Source organism: Rattus norvegicus, chromosome 5, assembly GCF_021556685.1.
Source record: "Rattus norvegicus strain SHRSP/BbbUtx chromosome 5, alternate assembly SHRSP_T2T, whole genome shotgun sequence".
In the NCBI taxonomy this organism is placed as follows: domain Eukaryota; kingdom Metazoa; phylum Chordata; class Mammalia; order Rodentia; family Muridae; genus Rattus; species Rattus norvegicus.
The window spans coordinates 77,684,946-77,701,151 of record NC_141538.1 but is presented as its reverse complement, the minus strand read 5'-3'; the positions used below and the strand labels follow the sequence as shown (position 1 = coordinate 77,701,151).

General features: G+C 45.5%; 1 protein-coding gene across 16 annotated transcripts in view; it reads right to left on the bottom strand.

Moving 5' to 3' along the window:
• The window catches only part of Palm2akap2 (PALM2 and AKAP2 fusion), a 461,068-nt gene that overhangs the window by 138,420 nt on the left and 306,442 nt on the right, over positions 1–16,206 (bottom strand). For all 16 annotated transcript variants that reach the window (XM_087547942.1, XM_087547944.1, XM_087547946.1 and 13 more), the window contains 1 exon segment: positions 3,005–3,087. In XM_087547942.1, coding sequence (XP_087404068.1) covers positions 3,005–3,087 — 83 coding nt within the window.

The following is a 16,206-nucleotide window of genomic DNA, read 5'->3' as shown; positions in this document are numbered from 1 at the left end:
GGTAGAAGCATGGGGGTCTCACTGTGTAGCTCTAAGCTGGCCTGGCACTCACCATGTAGACTAGACCTTGAAATCACAGAGATTGGCCTGACTGCACCACCACGCCCAGAAACATGGCGGAACTTTAGGGTATTAGTCTCTCAGGGTGGTTACAACACATTGCCACAGGCTGAGCACTTAAAAAAACACACAGGCATTAATTCCCTCACGTCTCTGGAATCCCATCTTCTGAGATCACCACTGGTGCTGCATTCCTTACCAGGCTCTGAGGAAGCTTCTTCTAGCATCTTCTAGTTTTGGGAGAGTCATTTAGTTTGGGGTTTTGTCTTTTGGAGGTGGTAGGGATGGGACTGAAGCCTGACACACGTGCGGCCACTGAGTCACCCCTAGTCTCTCCACTTGGTTTTAGCTTGGGGCTGCAGAACTCCTATTTTGGCTTCTGTTTCTTCCTATGGCCTTCTCCACGCATGCCTGCTTCTCTCTTTTATCTCTCTCTTTTTTTTTTCTTCGGAGCTGGGGACCGAACCCAGGGCCTTGCGCTTCCTAGGCAAGCGCTCTACCACTGAGCTAAATCCCCAACCCCCTCTCTTTTATCTCTTAGAAAGACACGTGTCATTGGGTTTAGCACCATCTGCTGAATGGGGAGTGATCTCATCTCAAGACTTTTAATCCTTTCTACAAAGAGGCTTTCTCTAAATTAAGATCATATTTACAGGCATCAGGAGTTAGGACAGATGTTTCTTAGAGTGATGGGCAATGGTCTTTATTTTATTTGAATTGGCGAAAAGTGGCAGGTTTCTTTAAGGAATCTTTATACTTACCTGTTTTAGTTAATCTCCCCATCTCCTCTACCCTCATCCCAGTGGATGTGCCCTCCTTCCTCCCCAGGAGTCCTCCATCTGCCTTCTGTTACATGGGTTTTATTTTCTGACTAAAGCCTCCCCCTCCTTTTCATGGATCCCTTTCTACTTTCCCCTTGGTTTTGTGTTTGGAAATAAGTTCTTGCTATACAGTCCAGCCAGAGTGGCCTTAAACTCATCAGCCTTTTGCCACAGCTTCCCAAGTGCTGAGATTAAAGGCAGGACCACCAGGTTTTTGTTGTTGTTTTTGTTTGTTTATTTTTGTCTCTTTGCGTAGCCCTGGCTTGCCTGGAACTCACAGAGATCCTCCTGCCTCTGTTTCCAGAGTGCTGGGATTAAAAGTTACACCCAGTTGATTTTTGTTTGGTTGGTTTTTTTTTTTTTTTTTTTTTTTTTTTTTGAGACAGGGTTTTCCTGTGTAACCCTGGCTGTCCTGGACTTCCTCTGTAGACCAGGCTGGTCTCGAATTCACAGAGATCCACCTGCCTCTGCCTCCTGAGTGCTGGAATTAAAGGCATGTGCCACTACTGACCAGTATCAATCTGATTTTTAAGATATTATTTTTAATCATGTGTGTTTGAATCTCTGGGTAGGTATGCACATTATGTACATATATGTACATGCATGCACATGTACGTACAGATGCCTGAGGAGGTCAAAGATGTCTGTTCTTCCTGGATCTAGAGTCATATGTGATTGTGTACCACCTCACCTGTGTGTTTGGAATTGAACTCTAGTCGTTTGGAATAGCAGAGCATACTCTTCACCGATCAGCTATCTCCCCAGTCCCCTGAATTTTTTTAATAGTATATATTAATTGTTCAAAAGAACAGGTTTCATTATGGCATACTCATCCAGATGGATCACATTCATCCCCTTATTTCTGTCTCCCTGGTTCCCTTTTTCTTCTCAAAGAGTTCCCAAGAGATGCAGTGTTTTATGATTCCAAATTCAACCCATTAGATTGAGCAATTTAAAACTATCAAACAGGTCGTTATGATGCTCCTACCCACAGTGATATATTTAGGTGTTTTACATACAGGATTGGGAGCTGATAGGATGCTTGCCTGGCAAAAAGAAGGCCTTGGATTCGACCCCTAGGAGACAAGTAAATAAATACATAATAAAATAGAAATGAGCTCTTTGTTCAATGCATATGGTGTGTGTTGTGTTGGTCAAATCCATCCCCTCCCTCCTTCAAATGCCTACCCTGTCCCTCCTACCATTTTTTCCTGTCTATGGCAAGAAACAAAGCAAAAAGAGGGCTTTTTGACTTATGTTTCCAAAAGAAAGCATTCAGAAATGGCACATACTAGAAATTCAAATCATCTGAAAAAAAAAAAAAGCAAATCAAAACAAGCAACCAAATAAACAACAACAAAAACAGCAGAAGAGAGGCTGGTTTCTTTGTATCCAATGCAGTAAGGTTGAGCCTCTGATAATGTCTACCAAGGAGCCTTAATCCACGAAATGATTACATATTTCATGCATTTTATTTGAACGGTGCTGATTTCATTAACTTCCAGATGACTCATTTTGGAAACGTTTGGTTGTCACTGTTCCTGCCTGAGTGGGCCATGAGCTGCCTTCCTGCTGACATCACTGGGAATCTTGAGCCCGAACCAAAGCAGCCCTATGCCTCTGTGACCTTTCTCCACAATGCACAGTGGAGGCTGGACTTCTCAAAGCTCCAACGTTCATGTCTGCTGCTCTGATCCCATGGAGGCTACTGCTTGGACACATCGTATTCTAATATGTTCATACAGGCCCTACAGCAGGCCCACGGGACCCAATGATATACTCAGGATTCCCAAAACTTCCTCAGAGCAGGTGAGATGGCTCCACAGGCAAAGGTCCTTAGAGCCAAGCCTGACATTTTAATTCAGTCCTCAGAACGCACATAGGAGAGAACTGACTCCTGTAGATTGGCCTCTGACCGCCACACTCATGTTCTGGAACATTACAAGCCCACACATGCGCACTGGTATTCACACAAAAAAGTTTTAAAGGCTCCCCTAATCTGCTTCCAGATTTCAAGAAACCCCATGTCCGCTGTAGAGTGAGGTCAGCAAGGCAGAGGGAGCCTGCCACTGTCTCACTTGGAAGCACCAGAGACCATGGAGAAGCCACAGGGAACGTCTTACCTGGATGGCCATGTCTGCGTTGGTTCCTACCGGATCAGCAGTCACCTCTTCTTCCTGGAGCAGCACAGTAGACCACCCAGATGCTGGAAAAGAAAACAGAAAAAAGAAAGGGGATTTGAGCCAAGTGGAATTGTCCCATCTGACAGAAAGCAGCACAGCTGTCCTTGGGTACATTAAAACCCCAGGTGACTTGTAAGGGAAATGAGTGGTAACTAATGTGAGGCCTCTGATCAATCTGGTGGTTGCTGGTTACTGAGGAGGCTTACTTGCCCAGCTATGGTCAGTTAGCTCGTCCTTTGTTTTAACTTAATTCCCAACTTTGCAGTCCTGTCCAAGCCTCCACCTCTCTCCGTCTCTGTCTCTCTGCCCCCCGCCCTCCTCTCTCTCCCTCCCCCCCCCCCCGCACCCCCCTCTCGTTTGAGACAGGGTCTTGGGTAGCTCCGGTTTTCCTGGAACTTGCTATGTAGCAGAGGTTGCTGTTTTCCACTCCCCGCCACCCCGTGCCATACACAAACGTTGGCATCATAAACTTGTACCACCAAGTCTGGTTTACACGACACTGTACAGAGTTCTACTCCTATCTCAGTGCGGAAGGGGACAGGATGATTTCCATAGGCATCCAAGCCTTATTCTGAGGCCTCACTATGGGGTTAGAGTGAACCCCCAAACACACACAACACATACACCTAATTCAGTACCCAACAGCAGGGACTCCGGTACTGCACGGTGGACCGACCACATCTGTACTCCCAGCACTCATGATGCTGAAGCAGGAGGATTACAAGTCTTATGACAACCTGAGGTAATATAATAGCTAGGTCAAAGCCAGCCTAGGCTACTTATTGAGGTCCTGTCATCAAATTTAAAAAAAAAATCCCCAAACCAAAATACACAAAATAACAAAAATGACTACATTAGTTCCTGTTTTCAGTTCCACATTCGCACCAGAGATAACCAGCCATTTACTGTCATTTTCATCTATTTACTTATTTTATTTTTTGTTTTTGTTTTTTAAGATTTACTTATTTATGTATTAATGAGTACACTGTCCCTGTCTTCTTACACATCAGAAGAGGGCGTCAGATCCCATTACAGATGGTTGTGAGCCACCATGTGGTTGCTGGGAATTGAACTCATGACCTCTGGAAGAGCAGTCAGTGCTCTTAACTACTGAGCCATCTCTCCAGCCCGGCCTGACACTCATGAAGTAACTGAGCTGGCCTCAAACCCTCAGCAACCTTCCTGTTAGTGCTGGGATCACAAAAGTGCACCATCATGCCGGCTTTGTCCCTTAAGCTGTGAGACTTATGCAGACATAGATATTTGGCAAGCAATGGTTTCGTTCTTAAGGTGGACATGGTGAGACACGCTCTTAATTACTAGCTAGCTATCCATAGGCAGAAGCGGGAGGATTGTCCCAACTTCAGAGTCGACCTCAAGGGTATACCTACCAAGTTCTACAAAGTGAGTTCCAGTCAGGACCTCACAGTGACCCTGTCTCATCCCGCCACCACACACATACCATAAAAAGAGTGAGAGAAATAACTGCAGCATTTAGATTTTAAAAACGTCAGTACTGACATGAGAGGGATATTAATTTTTTTTAGGTTGTAAAATTGCATGCAGATGAGAGTTTTGCCTGCATGGATACTTGTGTACCATGTGTGTACCTGGTACCCATGGAGGTCAAAAGAGGGCGTCGGCTCTTCTGGAAGTACGATCACAGAGGCTGTGAAGCACCAGGTGGGAGCTGGAAACTGAACCCAGTCCCTCTGAAGGAACAAGTGCTCTCAACTGCCAAGTTCTCTCCAGCCCTAGGGAGATTTCAAACGCTGGATGTGAAGCTCCTTTGTGGAGAAAACTGCTTAGAAAACAGAGCGACGTTATGGATCTTTCTAGTATTATGATTGTTGGGAGGGTAACTGGCCATTCCGAATTGGATCTGAGGTCTTGTTTCACAGGAAGGAGTTCATGTCTAGCAATGTAAATCTGGTTAAAGGCTCTTGTCTAGGGAAGACACGAGCGCTGGTTGGGAAGCTAATTGTTATTGTTTTGTTAAATGAACATGTCATGCCAGTCAAGTTGCCTTCCTTCAACATATTTGTATTTATGCCCATAGATTAGTGTGGTTACCAGCTTTGGTCAGAAAGCTTCCTTTTGTAATGGTCACAAAACTGGTCAAAGTATCGAAAATAAGTGACTGCTGAATGATCTACCCTAAATGGGACATCTAAATCACTCCCTTCAAGGCTCAGGGACATGATAGTGGAGGAGGGGGAGGAGGAGGAGGGGGGAGGGGGAGGGGGAGGAGGAGGAGGAGGGGGAGGAGGGGGAGGAGGGGGAGGAGGAGAAAATTGGAGGACAGGCCCTAGGGTGTTATAGAATACTGACTCCATAAGCATAAGATGGCCACAGCGCTCACTGCAGGGGAGGTGACCTTCACAAGACCAGCTCAAGACTGGACCCGTTAACATTCTATCACGGGAAAGACAGAGTCTTCTGAGGCTCCACCCCTTCCTGAGGACCCAAAGGTAGCTGATGGTTGCAAGGGGAGGGAGAGACATTTTCTTCCGTGATGAAGCCACTGGTAAAGTACCTATGATGCTGTAAGTAATCCCTTACCCATGCCCCTGTGAATTAAACTCACTGGTTAACACACAGGTACACGCATGTGTGTGTGCACACACAAGATAAAGAAAACGTGGGTTCCATATCACCAGAGGAAAGAAAGTTAGAAGAGGGAGTGAGCTTGGAAGAAGTTGGAACAAGAAGTGGAGCCGATCCCTGGGGATACTAATAAGGACTTTTGAGAAAACCGGCGTCTACAAATCAATGTTATCATGAGGTGTCATGATGGTGTTTGTCCTTTAGTCTCAGAACTACACGGAGATCTGTTCTACACCACTCTTTTGTGTGGTATTGTCCGGTAAGAAATGAATGAGGTCTCACATTTAGGAGTTGGGTTGGAGAGAAGATAGTAGCTGGGCATACATAGGAACTCTCCAAGTATATAGACTTTGAGGAAGACCTTGTGCTAACAGTGTCAGAGAAGGTTTAGCCACACTCTGCACACAACAGGGTTACAAGCCAACTCTCTTTAAAGGGCAAAGAAAAGGGCAAGCTGTCATGTTGAAGACTCAAAGATATTAGGCAATTGGCCGTTTTTTTGCAAGAGGATGTTTTGTCCATCTAAATGTGCCATATCCATTTTCAAAATGGTGACTGCTCCCCTGTGTAAATGTATTGTAGCATCGCTGGGCAGGAGGAGCGCTTGAAGTGCTTATCTGCCAATGCTTCAGCTCCAGAATGCCGCCAGTGACTTTCAACATCTGCTCTCTTCAAGTTCCAGAGAGGACGTCCCATTCCGCTAAGATCCATGGTTTACTATTGCCCAGACACTTCAGTAGCTCAGACACGGAGTGTTAAAAGACATTCCAGACAGACGCTCTGCTACTATTAGTACAATCTCCTTTTTTTATGAGGAAAATAATCCGAATAATTTGAGCTAAGTCCTGAATTCTATTATATATGAATTCACCCACAAACATTGTATTATTACACAAAGTGACCCTTGCTTTGGCTGTCTGAGGTAGGGCCTCATGTATAATTCATGCTGGCCTAAATTTCACTGTGTACATTAAACTGATCTCAACTAGGGCTGAAGCAATCCTCCTGCCTCAGCCTCTGAGTATTAGTACGAGCCAGCAGGCCCATCTCCATTAAGTATTTTTTTTCTGTTTGCTTTTAAAATTATTTTGTTTATTCATGAGTATGTCTATGGGAAGAGGTCATGTCCGAAGTGGCCAGATGAAGGCTTTGGGTCCCTTGGCACTGGAGTTTCAGGTGGCCATGAGCTACCAGTCAGGGGTACTAAGATTTAAACTCTTGCCTTCTGAAAGAACAGCAAATACTGCACTACCCTTTCCACATTTGTTTGGTTTTTGAGCTTGAGTCTTCTGTAACTCAAGTTGCCCTTTAACTAGGTCATTCTAGCTATGACCTTGAATTCCTGATCAATGGCTTTTACCACCTAAATGCTAGGATTACCACCACATCCAGCATCCGGTAACAGGCCTTTAAGCAATAACTTTCCTCTCACGATGCCCTTTCTATTCTTAGATCCACCCCCCCATCCTGCCCCCCCCCCAGCCTCACACCCAGTGCTGAGAGTGAATCCAGGCCAGCCTCGTGCTAGCCAGACACTATTAACATGTCATCTCTCCAATTCATACCCTCTCTGAAAAAGAGAAACAGTATTTGATATTCTTTCTATAACCTCTAGAAATACTTTCACATTATTTATTCCATGCTTTGAAGATCAGATCAAACCTTCAGAAAAAGAAAAAAAAACAAAACAAAAAACAAACAAACAAACAAACAAAAAAAACCACCATCTCCCTCCCAGCAATGGTAAGTTTTCGTTTCCTTGTTGTTAGAGTTACAGAGAGCTGTCATCCTATAGCTAAGTAGACTGATAAATACTCCAGCAGGGGACAGTTTCAGAAAGGTGTCTCAGGCACAAATAAATCAATGGCTGTGGCTGCTTTTTAAGTTGCTTTTGTGGCCTCTTCTTACCTAGCTGCAGTCAGATGAGGAAGTCTCTTAATCTCAAGTTCTAGTTCTCAGCCACAGACCTTCCTACCTGCATACACTGGCTAGGTTTGGCCAATATACATGTTGTTGATTACACTGTTGAGCAGTGTGTGTGTGTGTGAGCGCAACTGAAATGGGACAACCAAGCTTGGGAAGAAGCCAGGGACTCCCAGGGTGATCTGTTGGGAGAGGAGGGATCTGGTCTGGGAGCAGGTCATCACAGGGCTTGACTGTGTATAGTAACCCATAGACAACGCAAATATAACACAGAGCAAAGGAGGTCTCAGAGTGCAGTAGCTTGGGGCATTCTGAGGATAAATTTGGGGTGACCTCATTTGAATCATCGTTATTACAAACAGGAGAAGGGGGATGGGAGAGGCCTCAGACAAATAGGAGCTGAGACTGACTGGGGGAACATGAGAGTAACATCTCCATGTTACCCTCAGTGGGGACATCACTTAGGATGTTTGATGGTTCAGGTAATAGATTACTAAGTGGAAGCTTTAAAATGAGAAGAGAGAGCCAGACGCAGTGGTGGCACACGTCTTTAATCCCAGCTCTAAGAAAGAAAAGTGGATCTCTGTGAGTTTGAGGTCAGCACGAACTACATGGTGAGTTCTAAGCCAGCCAGGGATAAATAGTAAGACGCCCCCCAAACAAAACAAACTGATTGGTTGTCACGATAAGAGTTTCGAGCCAGGATGGCACTAGAGGTGGCTGAGTCATTGGCCCCCTCACCTCAGTCAAGCTCTGGAATTCTCTTGACTTTCCTCTCTGTTCCAAAAATGGTCACAGAAATTCCACGAGCCCTGGAAATGTCCTGAGTTGAGAAAGGGGAGGAATTTCCCTCTTTTAAACTGATTTTTTTAAAAAAACGTTTTAGTTATTGTTCCTTTAAGTAGCCCAGGTAGGCCTTGAACTTAAAGATCCTCCTGAGTGTTCAAATTACGGGCCTGCACCACCATACCCAGCTCTCATTCACCTTTTTATTTTTACTCATATTATTGTTGTTGTTGTTGTTGTTATTATTATTATTATTATTATTATTATAATATATTTTTCAAGACAAGGTTTCTTTGTGTATCCTTGGCTGTCCTAGAACTAACAATAGTCAAGGCTGGCCTCGAACTCATAGAGGTCTGTCTGCGTCTGCCTCCCCAGTGCTGAAATTAAAAGTGTGTGCCACCACAACCCAGCTTCCACTCACCTATTTATAAGAGTAAAACAATCAGCTGGTCGTGGTTGCACGCACCTTTAATCTTGGCACTTGGGAGGCAGAGGCAGGTGATTACTACTGTGAGTTCAAGACCAGTGTATACATAGTAAGTTCTTGGATAGCCAGGACTGTTACACAGAGAGCAAAACAAAACAAAACAAAACAACAAGTCTTCTGTCAGAGCAATCTCCACTCCCAGATGATTCTCAAACTCTCGCTGGTCAAAATGATGCAATGTGAACCTATTCCTAACCCAGTCGTGGAAAAGAGACTATGTTTATTAAAATTCCACCAAATCCACCTCCTGGGATGCTCTTAGCACATGGCTACCACACGAAATGTGCAAAATGGGGTTCTGGCCATCAAGAAAGAAAGGGTTTGTTCATTTATTTGTTTCTGTTTTTGAGGCAGGATCTCTCTGTGTAACAGTCCTGGCTGTCCTGGAACTTACTTTGTACAGCAATATCATCTGACATGAAACAGCCAGCACGGGGGTCACTGGTTAGTTAGTCATGCACATCTAAATGCAGGAATCCTCAGGTCCTTCTGGGACTCAGCCTTCTAGGACCAAATCCTCTATGGCAATATACAACTATAGCCCTAGAGTGATGCCCTCATCTCTGTCCCCATGGGGAGTCAGCAACTGAAGTTCCTGACACGATGTCACACTTATGTTGACAATTCTGCAGACTGGCTGACTGATCAGAGCTGATCATAGTAACTGGGAACGTTGCAAATTCAAGAATCTTTAGTCTTCTCAATGGACATCCGTTACCCACCTCTGTGCCTCACTTAATATTCTTTGACTGTGAGGTAAAACTTTTGGTCTGTATTAACTAAAACACCACTAGTTTTCCCCAACCCCAAGGCCGAGCATCTCAAAATCTATAGCAGAGATGCCATTTCTGTAAGCTGTCTACTTCTTGTCCCCATCACTGCATTGAGAGAGGCACTGTTTTATGCCTGGCTCTTACTGTGTGACCATAAAAGTTCATGTAACTGCTTCCACGGTGAGCTGTGTCATTTAGGGCGAGCCCAGTCTGCGTTCCTAGGCTACAGCCACTGGCTTGGCTCAGGATGCACTAATCTGTTATTCTTTTCGAAGCAAGGTTTGTATTTTGCATTGGCAGAACTTAACGTTATGACCTTTTTCTCCCTTTATGGGAACATGGGTAGGGAAAGAAAATGTATGTCTAACATTCTTTGCCATCAAGGCTTCCTCACTGACCCCGTATCAATTAGCTAATAAGCACCCAGAGGTGGCTACTGGACCTAATATACACTCAGTTTTATCCTATTGAGAAGTGTTTAATTAGGATGGTCAGTTTGAGGGAACAGGAAATTGGCAGTATGAGAAAGGGAAAAGGTAAGAGGGCCAGGACATAGATGTAGACACATAGTCCCATGTCTTAGATGCATTCTAGGCCAAGTAATGATGCACTGCGGCTGGTCCCATGCTCAGGGCTGGGAGAGGACCCTTAGAACCCCATGGAGACACAGACATAAATCACCTGGCAGGGGTGTGAGCCCCTGTGTGCTTTGAGGATAGAACCTAACGCTCACCAGCCCATCCCTGAGTGGCACAGTGAGCGCAGTACCCAGCAGAGGCTCCTTAGCTACATCCCACATTGAACAAGACCCAAGATGCCTCAAGGTCGCACAGTGCTTTTGTTGTTCCCCTGCAAGGTCACCTGATGAGCCCTCAGCTTCTGCATTGCGTTTCCATGGTTACGGTCTCACCACTGCCCAGGGTCATGCTCATCCGGACAGCTGATGTGAACTGAGGATGAGTTAAGTCACAGGTGCTATGGAGAAGAAAGCTTCCCCCTGCCCCTCCCCCAAAGATGGCTTGTGAAGCTGGGCCGATAGAAAGAATACAGGAGAGGGTAGAAGGCCCCCGAGCGAGCGCTACAGTGAATTGCTTTTGTTTGCTGGGACTTTCTGGCTTTGTTTTTTCCTCCACGGCGTCAGACCTTATCCATTGATGTTCTTCTTCTCCTTATCAACCCATTGACCTTAGCAGCTATGGAGCTGTGGGTGGAGCTGTAGGGGGTGTAGAGTCCGGCCTTTGACCTCTGTGCTTCTGAGGAGACAAGACCAGCTCAGGCCCCACAAGGAGTGCTGAAAACTCTCTGCTTGATGATGACAATTCTCTCTCTCTCTCTCTCTCTCTCTCTCTCTCTCTCTCTCTCTCTCTCTGTCTCGGCTTATCCCTGGAGCACAAACTCTATCAACCCTGGCAGAAGATTAGCTCATTGTGAAGTCCCTGTATTCAGGCACAGTGAAAAGATGGGGGCTGGGGGCTGTGTCCCACCGTCTTCCTTCTTACCCTCACCCAAGCCTCTGTGTGGAAAGCCTCATAATCCAGACTTAACCAAATTATCTTCCTTTTGATTGCCTTTGGCTGATAGGATGTCAAAAACAGATGTGTTCTTGGAGGCCTTCTCAGCTGGGCGGTTACAAAGAGAAAAAAAAATTAACGGAATTTCGGAACAATAATTTCCCTTTAAACCTTCATCTTGCCCTCAGAAGCCTCGCACGGAGATAAGCTGATGGGGCCTGCTTCCTCTGGCTGGGAAGCTCTGCCCAGGCTTTGGGGAAGCAGGGGAGGATCCCACCCACCCAGTCCAACCTACTCCAGGTAGTGTCTCATTTTTCCTGAGGCCCAGCTTTCTCCTGGATGGGCCACCAGACTCCGAGAGAGACTCCTGCAGAAGCAATGGTGGCAGGGTGTGTCCACCTCTAGGACATCTTTTGACCGGATGTTCACAAGGACGGAGAAAGTCCCACTTTTTGAATGACTAAGGATTTTCCTCAAACTGACCCAGAGGTTGCTGACCCTTCCCCCACTTTTTTAGCCTTTCTATTCTCCTTGAGTGCTTTAAAAACAAGAAAAAATACCCCCCCAAACCAACAATCTAAAACAATGCAAAACAAACAGCCGAAGAAAAGCAAAGGTTTGCTAAGCTGCCGTGAGCTCTCCATCCTAGTCAGAGCACCAGCTGAGGTGTCTGTTGAAGATTTCACAGAGGACCTGGTCTCCAGGTTCTTCCAGCATACCTCAGCCTACCCCACAGGGTATGGCTGGCATGCCCCACCCCCTAAACATCCCCAACCCAAGGCTAGGCTGCTTCTCTCTTAGATACCTTTACTTACACAATCTGACATTTTGGTTACCTGTCCTTTTTTCTCTACCCTTTCCTCTCCTGGCTCTGCCCTCCCTGGTTTCCTCACATGGCCCAGCTCAGGGTCATGCTCACTCTGGACCCTTCTAGATGCCTCTGGCTAGGTTCTCCCTTATATTACAATAAACCTTCATCTCCACTCTACCCATGCTGCTCCTAGGAACAGTCATGTCCTTCATTTTTTTTTTCAGAGTGCTCTACCACTAAGCTAAATCCCCAATGCCATGTCCTTCATTTTTAATCTCTCTCTCTCTCTCTCTCTCTCTCTCTCTCTCTCTCTCTCTCTCTTCATTCAGTTGCCCTGTGCCTTTTTGACACCATTGGTTTGTTGTTGTTGTTTTTTTAAACATACCAATGTAGCAGGCCAACTATACTCAGGAGACACACACTGTGTGGGGGACAAGGTTTTGCCCACGTGTGTATTTTACTTAATTCTCATCTAACTCAAACATTATCCCCACTTTGAAGATAAGAAAACTGAGTCTGAGAATTACTGAGCTAGCAACTGGTAGAGTTTATAGTACTACATACACACACATACACACACACACACACACACACACACACACACTCACACACGTATAGTGATCTATCATCTATTTTTTAATTTTGTTTTTGATTTTTGTTTTGTTTTGTTTTTGAAATACACTGTCTCAACATGGCTATGGCTGTTTTGGAACTCACTTTGTAGACCAGACTGGCTTTGAATTCACAAAAATCTGCCTGCCTCTGCCTTGTGCTGGAATTAAAGGTAGGAGCCATTATGCTTAGCAATATTTATCTTTACGTTGTGTTTGTGTTTTACCTGTGTGTCTGTACTAGTGTCATGGAGATCAGAGAAAGCATCAGATCATCTGGAACTGGACTACAGATGGTTGTGAACCACCATGTGGAGGCTGGCTACACTCAGGTCCTCTGCAAGAGCTGTAAGTGCTCTTACCTCGGAGCCATTGCTCCAGCCCCATTTCTGTTTTGAGAAAATCTCCAAGAGTTTGGGGCCCTGGGCTGGTCCCAAACTCATAGAGATCCTCCTGCCTCAGCCTCTTATGGAATCGATATTTGAATAGAAGCCCCCAAGCTTACAAGATGTTTGCTATCCTGTGAGCTTTGCTAAAAACAAAACAGAACAAAACTCCAACCAAACCCAAAAACCTAATGATGAGTGTTTTGTTTATCTTTAGAGATGGGAATGGGGACAGGATTCTTGATTCTTGAGGACATACTAAAAGAGAAGATCTAAGGACAGGAATTCCCTAGGGCTTTCATGTCAGACTGTTATTCCGGGAGTTCTCAGAGCCCAACTGCAAAGGAAAATGTTATTGTTGCTTTAATTACATCTTCGCTTACTAAGTAACTACTTCTTACAGACAATTTAGTAATCCATCCAGCAAACAAAGAAGGCCCCCTGGTGTGGCTTTCAGCCTAGCAGGGAAGCCAGAAGAATCAATATGCAATCAGTGTTTTAATTGTTAAAATGCAAGTACTCCAGGGCTGGGGCTCAGGCCAGGGCCAACTGTAGCACTGGAGACTGCTAATTAAGTCTAGCTGGGAGACAAAATCATAAGAAACAAACATACATAGTTACCAAATGAGATTGCTACAATGAATAGAAAAGGTATCAACACTGGGGTCCTTAGAGCATACACCGATAGGCTAGGCCCATGCAATTCAACAAATGTTCACCTAGGGCGTAGGAGCTGCTCGGTGGCAACCAGGATCCAAACAGAAATCTTTTCTTTTTTTAATTAATCATTTTATTTTTTTCCATTTCAAATGATATCCCCCCCTTCCAGGTTACTCCTCCACAGACCCCCCCCCAACCCCACTCCCCAAAAAAGCTGCATGTGATGGTGGCATGTCCTTAACCCTAGTTCACAGTGACTGCAGACCCCTGGGGCTGGTTGCTCGGCCAGTATAATGTAGTCTACTGGAGAGTTCCTGGCCACTGAGTTATGGTCTCAAAATACAAGGTGGATGGTGCCTGAGGAATGAAATATTAGGTTGTCCTTTGACCTATACTCCCCCTCCCCCTTTCTCTGTCTCCCTGTCTCTGTTTCTCTCTGTCTTTATCTCTCAATGAGTCACTACACACACTTACATGAATATACTCACATACATAAATGAACACATGCACATGCTAAAATACACATACCTGTATGCAATCACAAACACCCACGCACACACACACACACATGCATTCATTCACATACATGCTAAAATACAGAGAGAGAGAGAAAGAGAGAGAGAGAGAGAGAGAGAGAGAGAGAGAGAGAGAGAGCGAGCGAGCGCTTTAGCACACAGTGCTCTGGGAATCTAGGACAATCCAGTCTGCAGAGGCAGCGAGGAAACCTGAAGAGCAAAGCTTTAGAAAGACAGAAAAGGAAGAATATAAAAGCACCCTGGGCCTCCAAGCTTCAGCTCAGGGTTAGAAACCTAACAGAGCAAACTCTCTGTGTGGTGCCTGGGACGAGAAGGCAGTGTGCTGTTTCTGCCTGACCCTCTTCCTCTAAGCGTGAGGTAAGGAGTGAATGACCCATTGTTAATAATGGCTGCCACCTTCCTTCTATCACACGTCTACCTGCCCTGGACTTCATACAGATTGCGTCATTAATAATATTTTTTAAAATTCCAACCAGCATAGGCACTTCTGGGTTGGGAACGTAGCTCAGTTGGTAGAGTACTTGCTTGGCATCCACACAGCTCTGGGTGCCATCACCGGTACTGAATAAACGCAGCATGGTGATACATGCCTGGACTCGCAGCATTGGGTAGGAGAATCAAGAGTTCAGTGACATCCTCGGCTGCACTGAGACCTTGAAGAGAGCCTGGGAACCGGAGAGACGGCTCAGTGGTTAGGAACTCTTGCTGAGTTCAGTTTTCAGCACCCACATCATGTGACTCACAGCTCTGGCTGAAGGTGACAGACCAGCCTCTTTGGGCCTCCTCAGGCGTGCACATATGTAGCATACATCCTCACAAGCACACAGTAAAACTAACAAATAAATACACCTTAAAACAACAATAACAGAACCCAAGTTAAAGACAAAATAGGTACCATTACTGTTTATTTATTTACTTTTATTTTTGTTTTTTGAAACAGGGTTTCTCAGTGTAGCCATGGCTGTCTTGAAACTCACTCTGTAAGCCAGGTTGACCTTGAACTCAGAGATCTCCCTGTCTCTGCCTCCTGAGTGCTGGGTTTTAAGGGCATATGCCACTACCTCCTGGCTACCATTTTGTTTTTGTGGAATGAATAGATAGCAGAAATGAGACTTCAAGCTGGTCTTGTGCCTTTAATCCTTGAACTCCAGAAGGTAAGGCAGGAGAAACCACCTAAAATTCAAGGCCAGCATGGGTTATGTACAGAGTTGTAGTCCAGTGTGGTGGTTTGAACAAAATGCCCTCAGACCCACAGAGAGTGGCACTTTTAGGTGCTGTGGCCTTGTTGAAGTAGGTGTGGACTTGTTGGGGGACGTATGTCATTGTGGGTGTGCCTTGAGGTCTCAGATCCTCAGGCCAGGCCCACTGTGCAGTCTATTCCCGTTGCCTGCAAATACAGATTATTAAGTCTCAGTTACCACTCCAGCACTGAATCTGCCTGCATGCCATCGTGCTTCCTGCCTCGATAATGAACTAAACCGCTTGACTGTAAGCCATCCCCTCTATTAGAGTTGTCACGGTCATGGCGTCTCTCCACAGCAATAAAACCCTTACTGAAACAGCCAGTTTAGGCCACAGAATGAGACCTTGTCTCAAAAACAAATAAGAAAGCCAAAGGCAGAGGGAGATACTGGAATTTTCAAGAGACAAGTAGTTTGCCTAAGAATACCCCTGTGCATGCATATTCAGACGGATACTCACAGTCTGTGTTCCTGTACATACATGTGTGAGCTTGAGTGCGTGTGTTTGGGTCCACAAGCTTGTGCAGGTGTGGAATGAGGCTGGTTCATCTGCCCAGAGGACTTAGGCCTGATGGTGTGGTGGTTTGAATATGCTTGGCCTAATGGTAGGTGGCACTATTAGGAGGTGTGGCCTACTGAATGACATGTCTCACTGTGGGCTTTGAGGTCCTATGCTCAGGGTCCACCCACTGCAGAAGAGAACCTCCTCCTGGCTGCCTTTGGATCAGGATGTAGAACTCTTGGCTCCTTCTCCAGTATGTCCACTGGACACCGCCATGCTTCCCACCATGATGGTACTGAACTGAA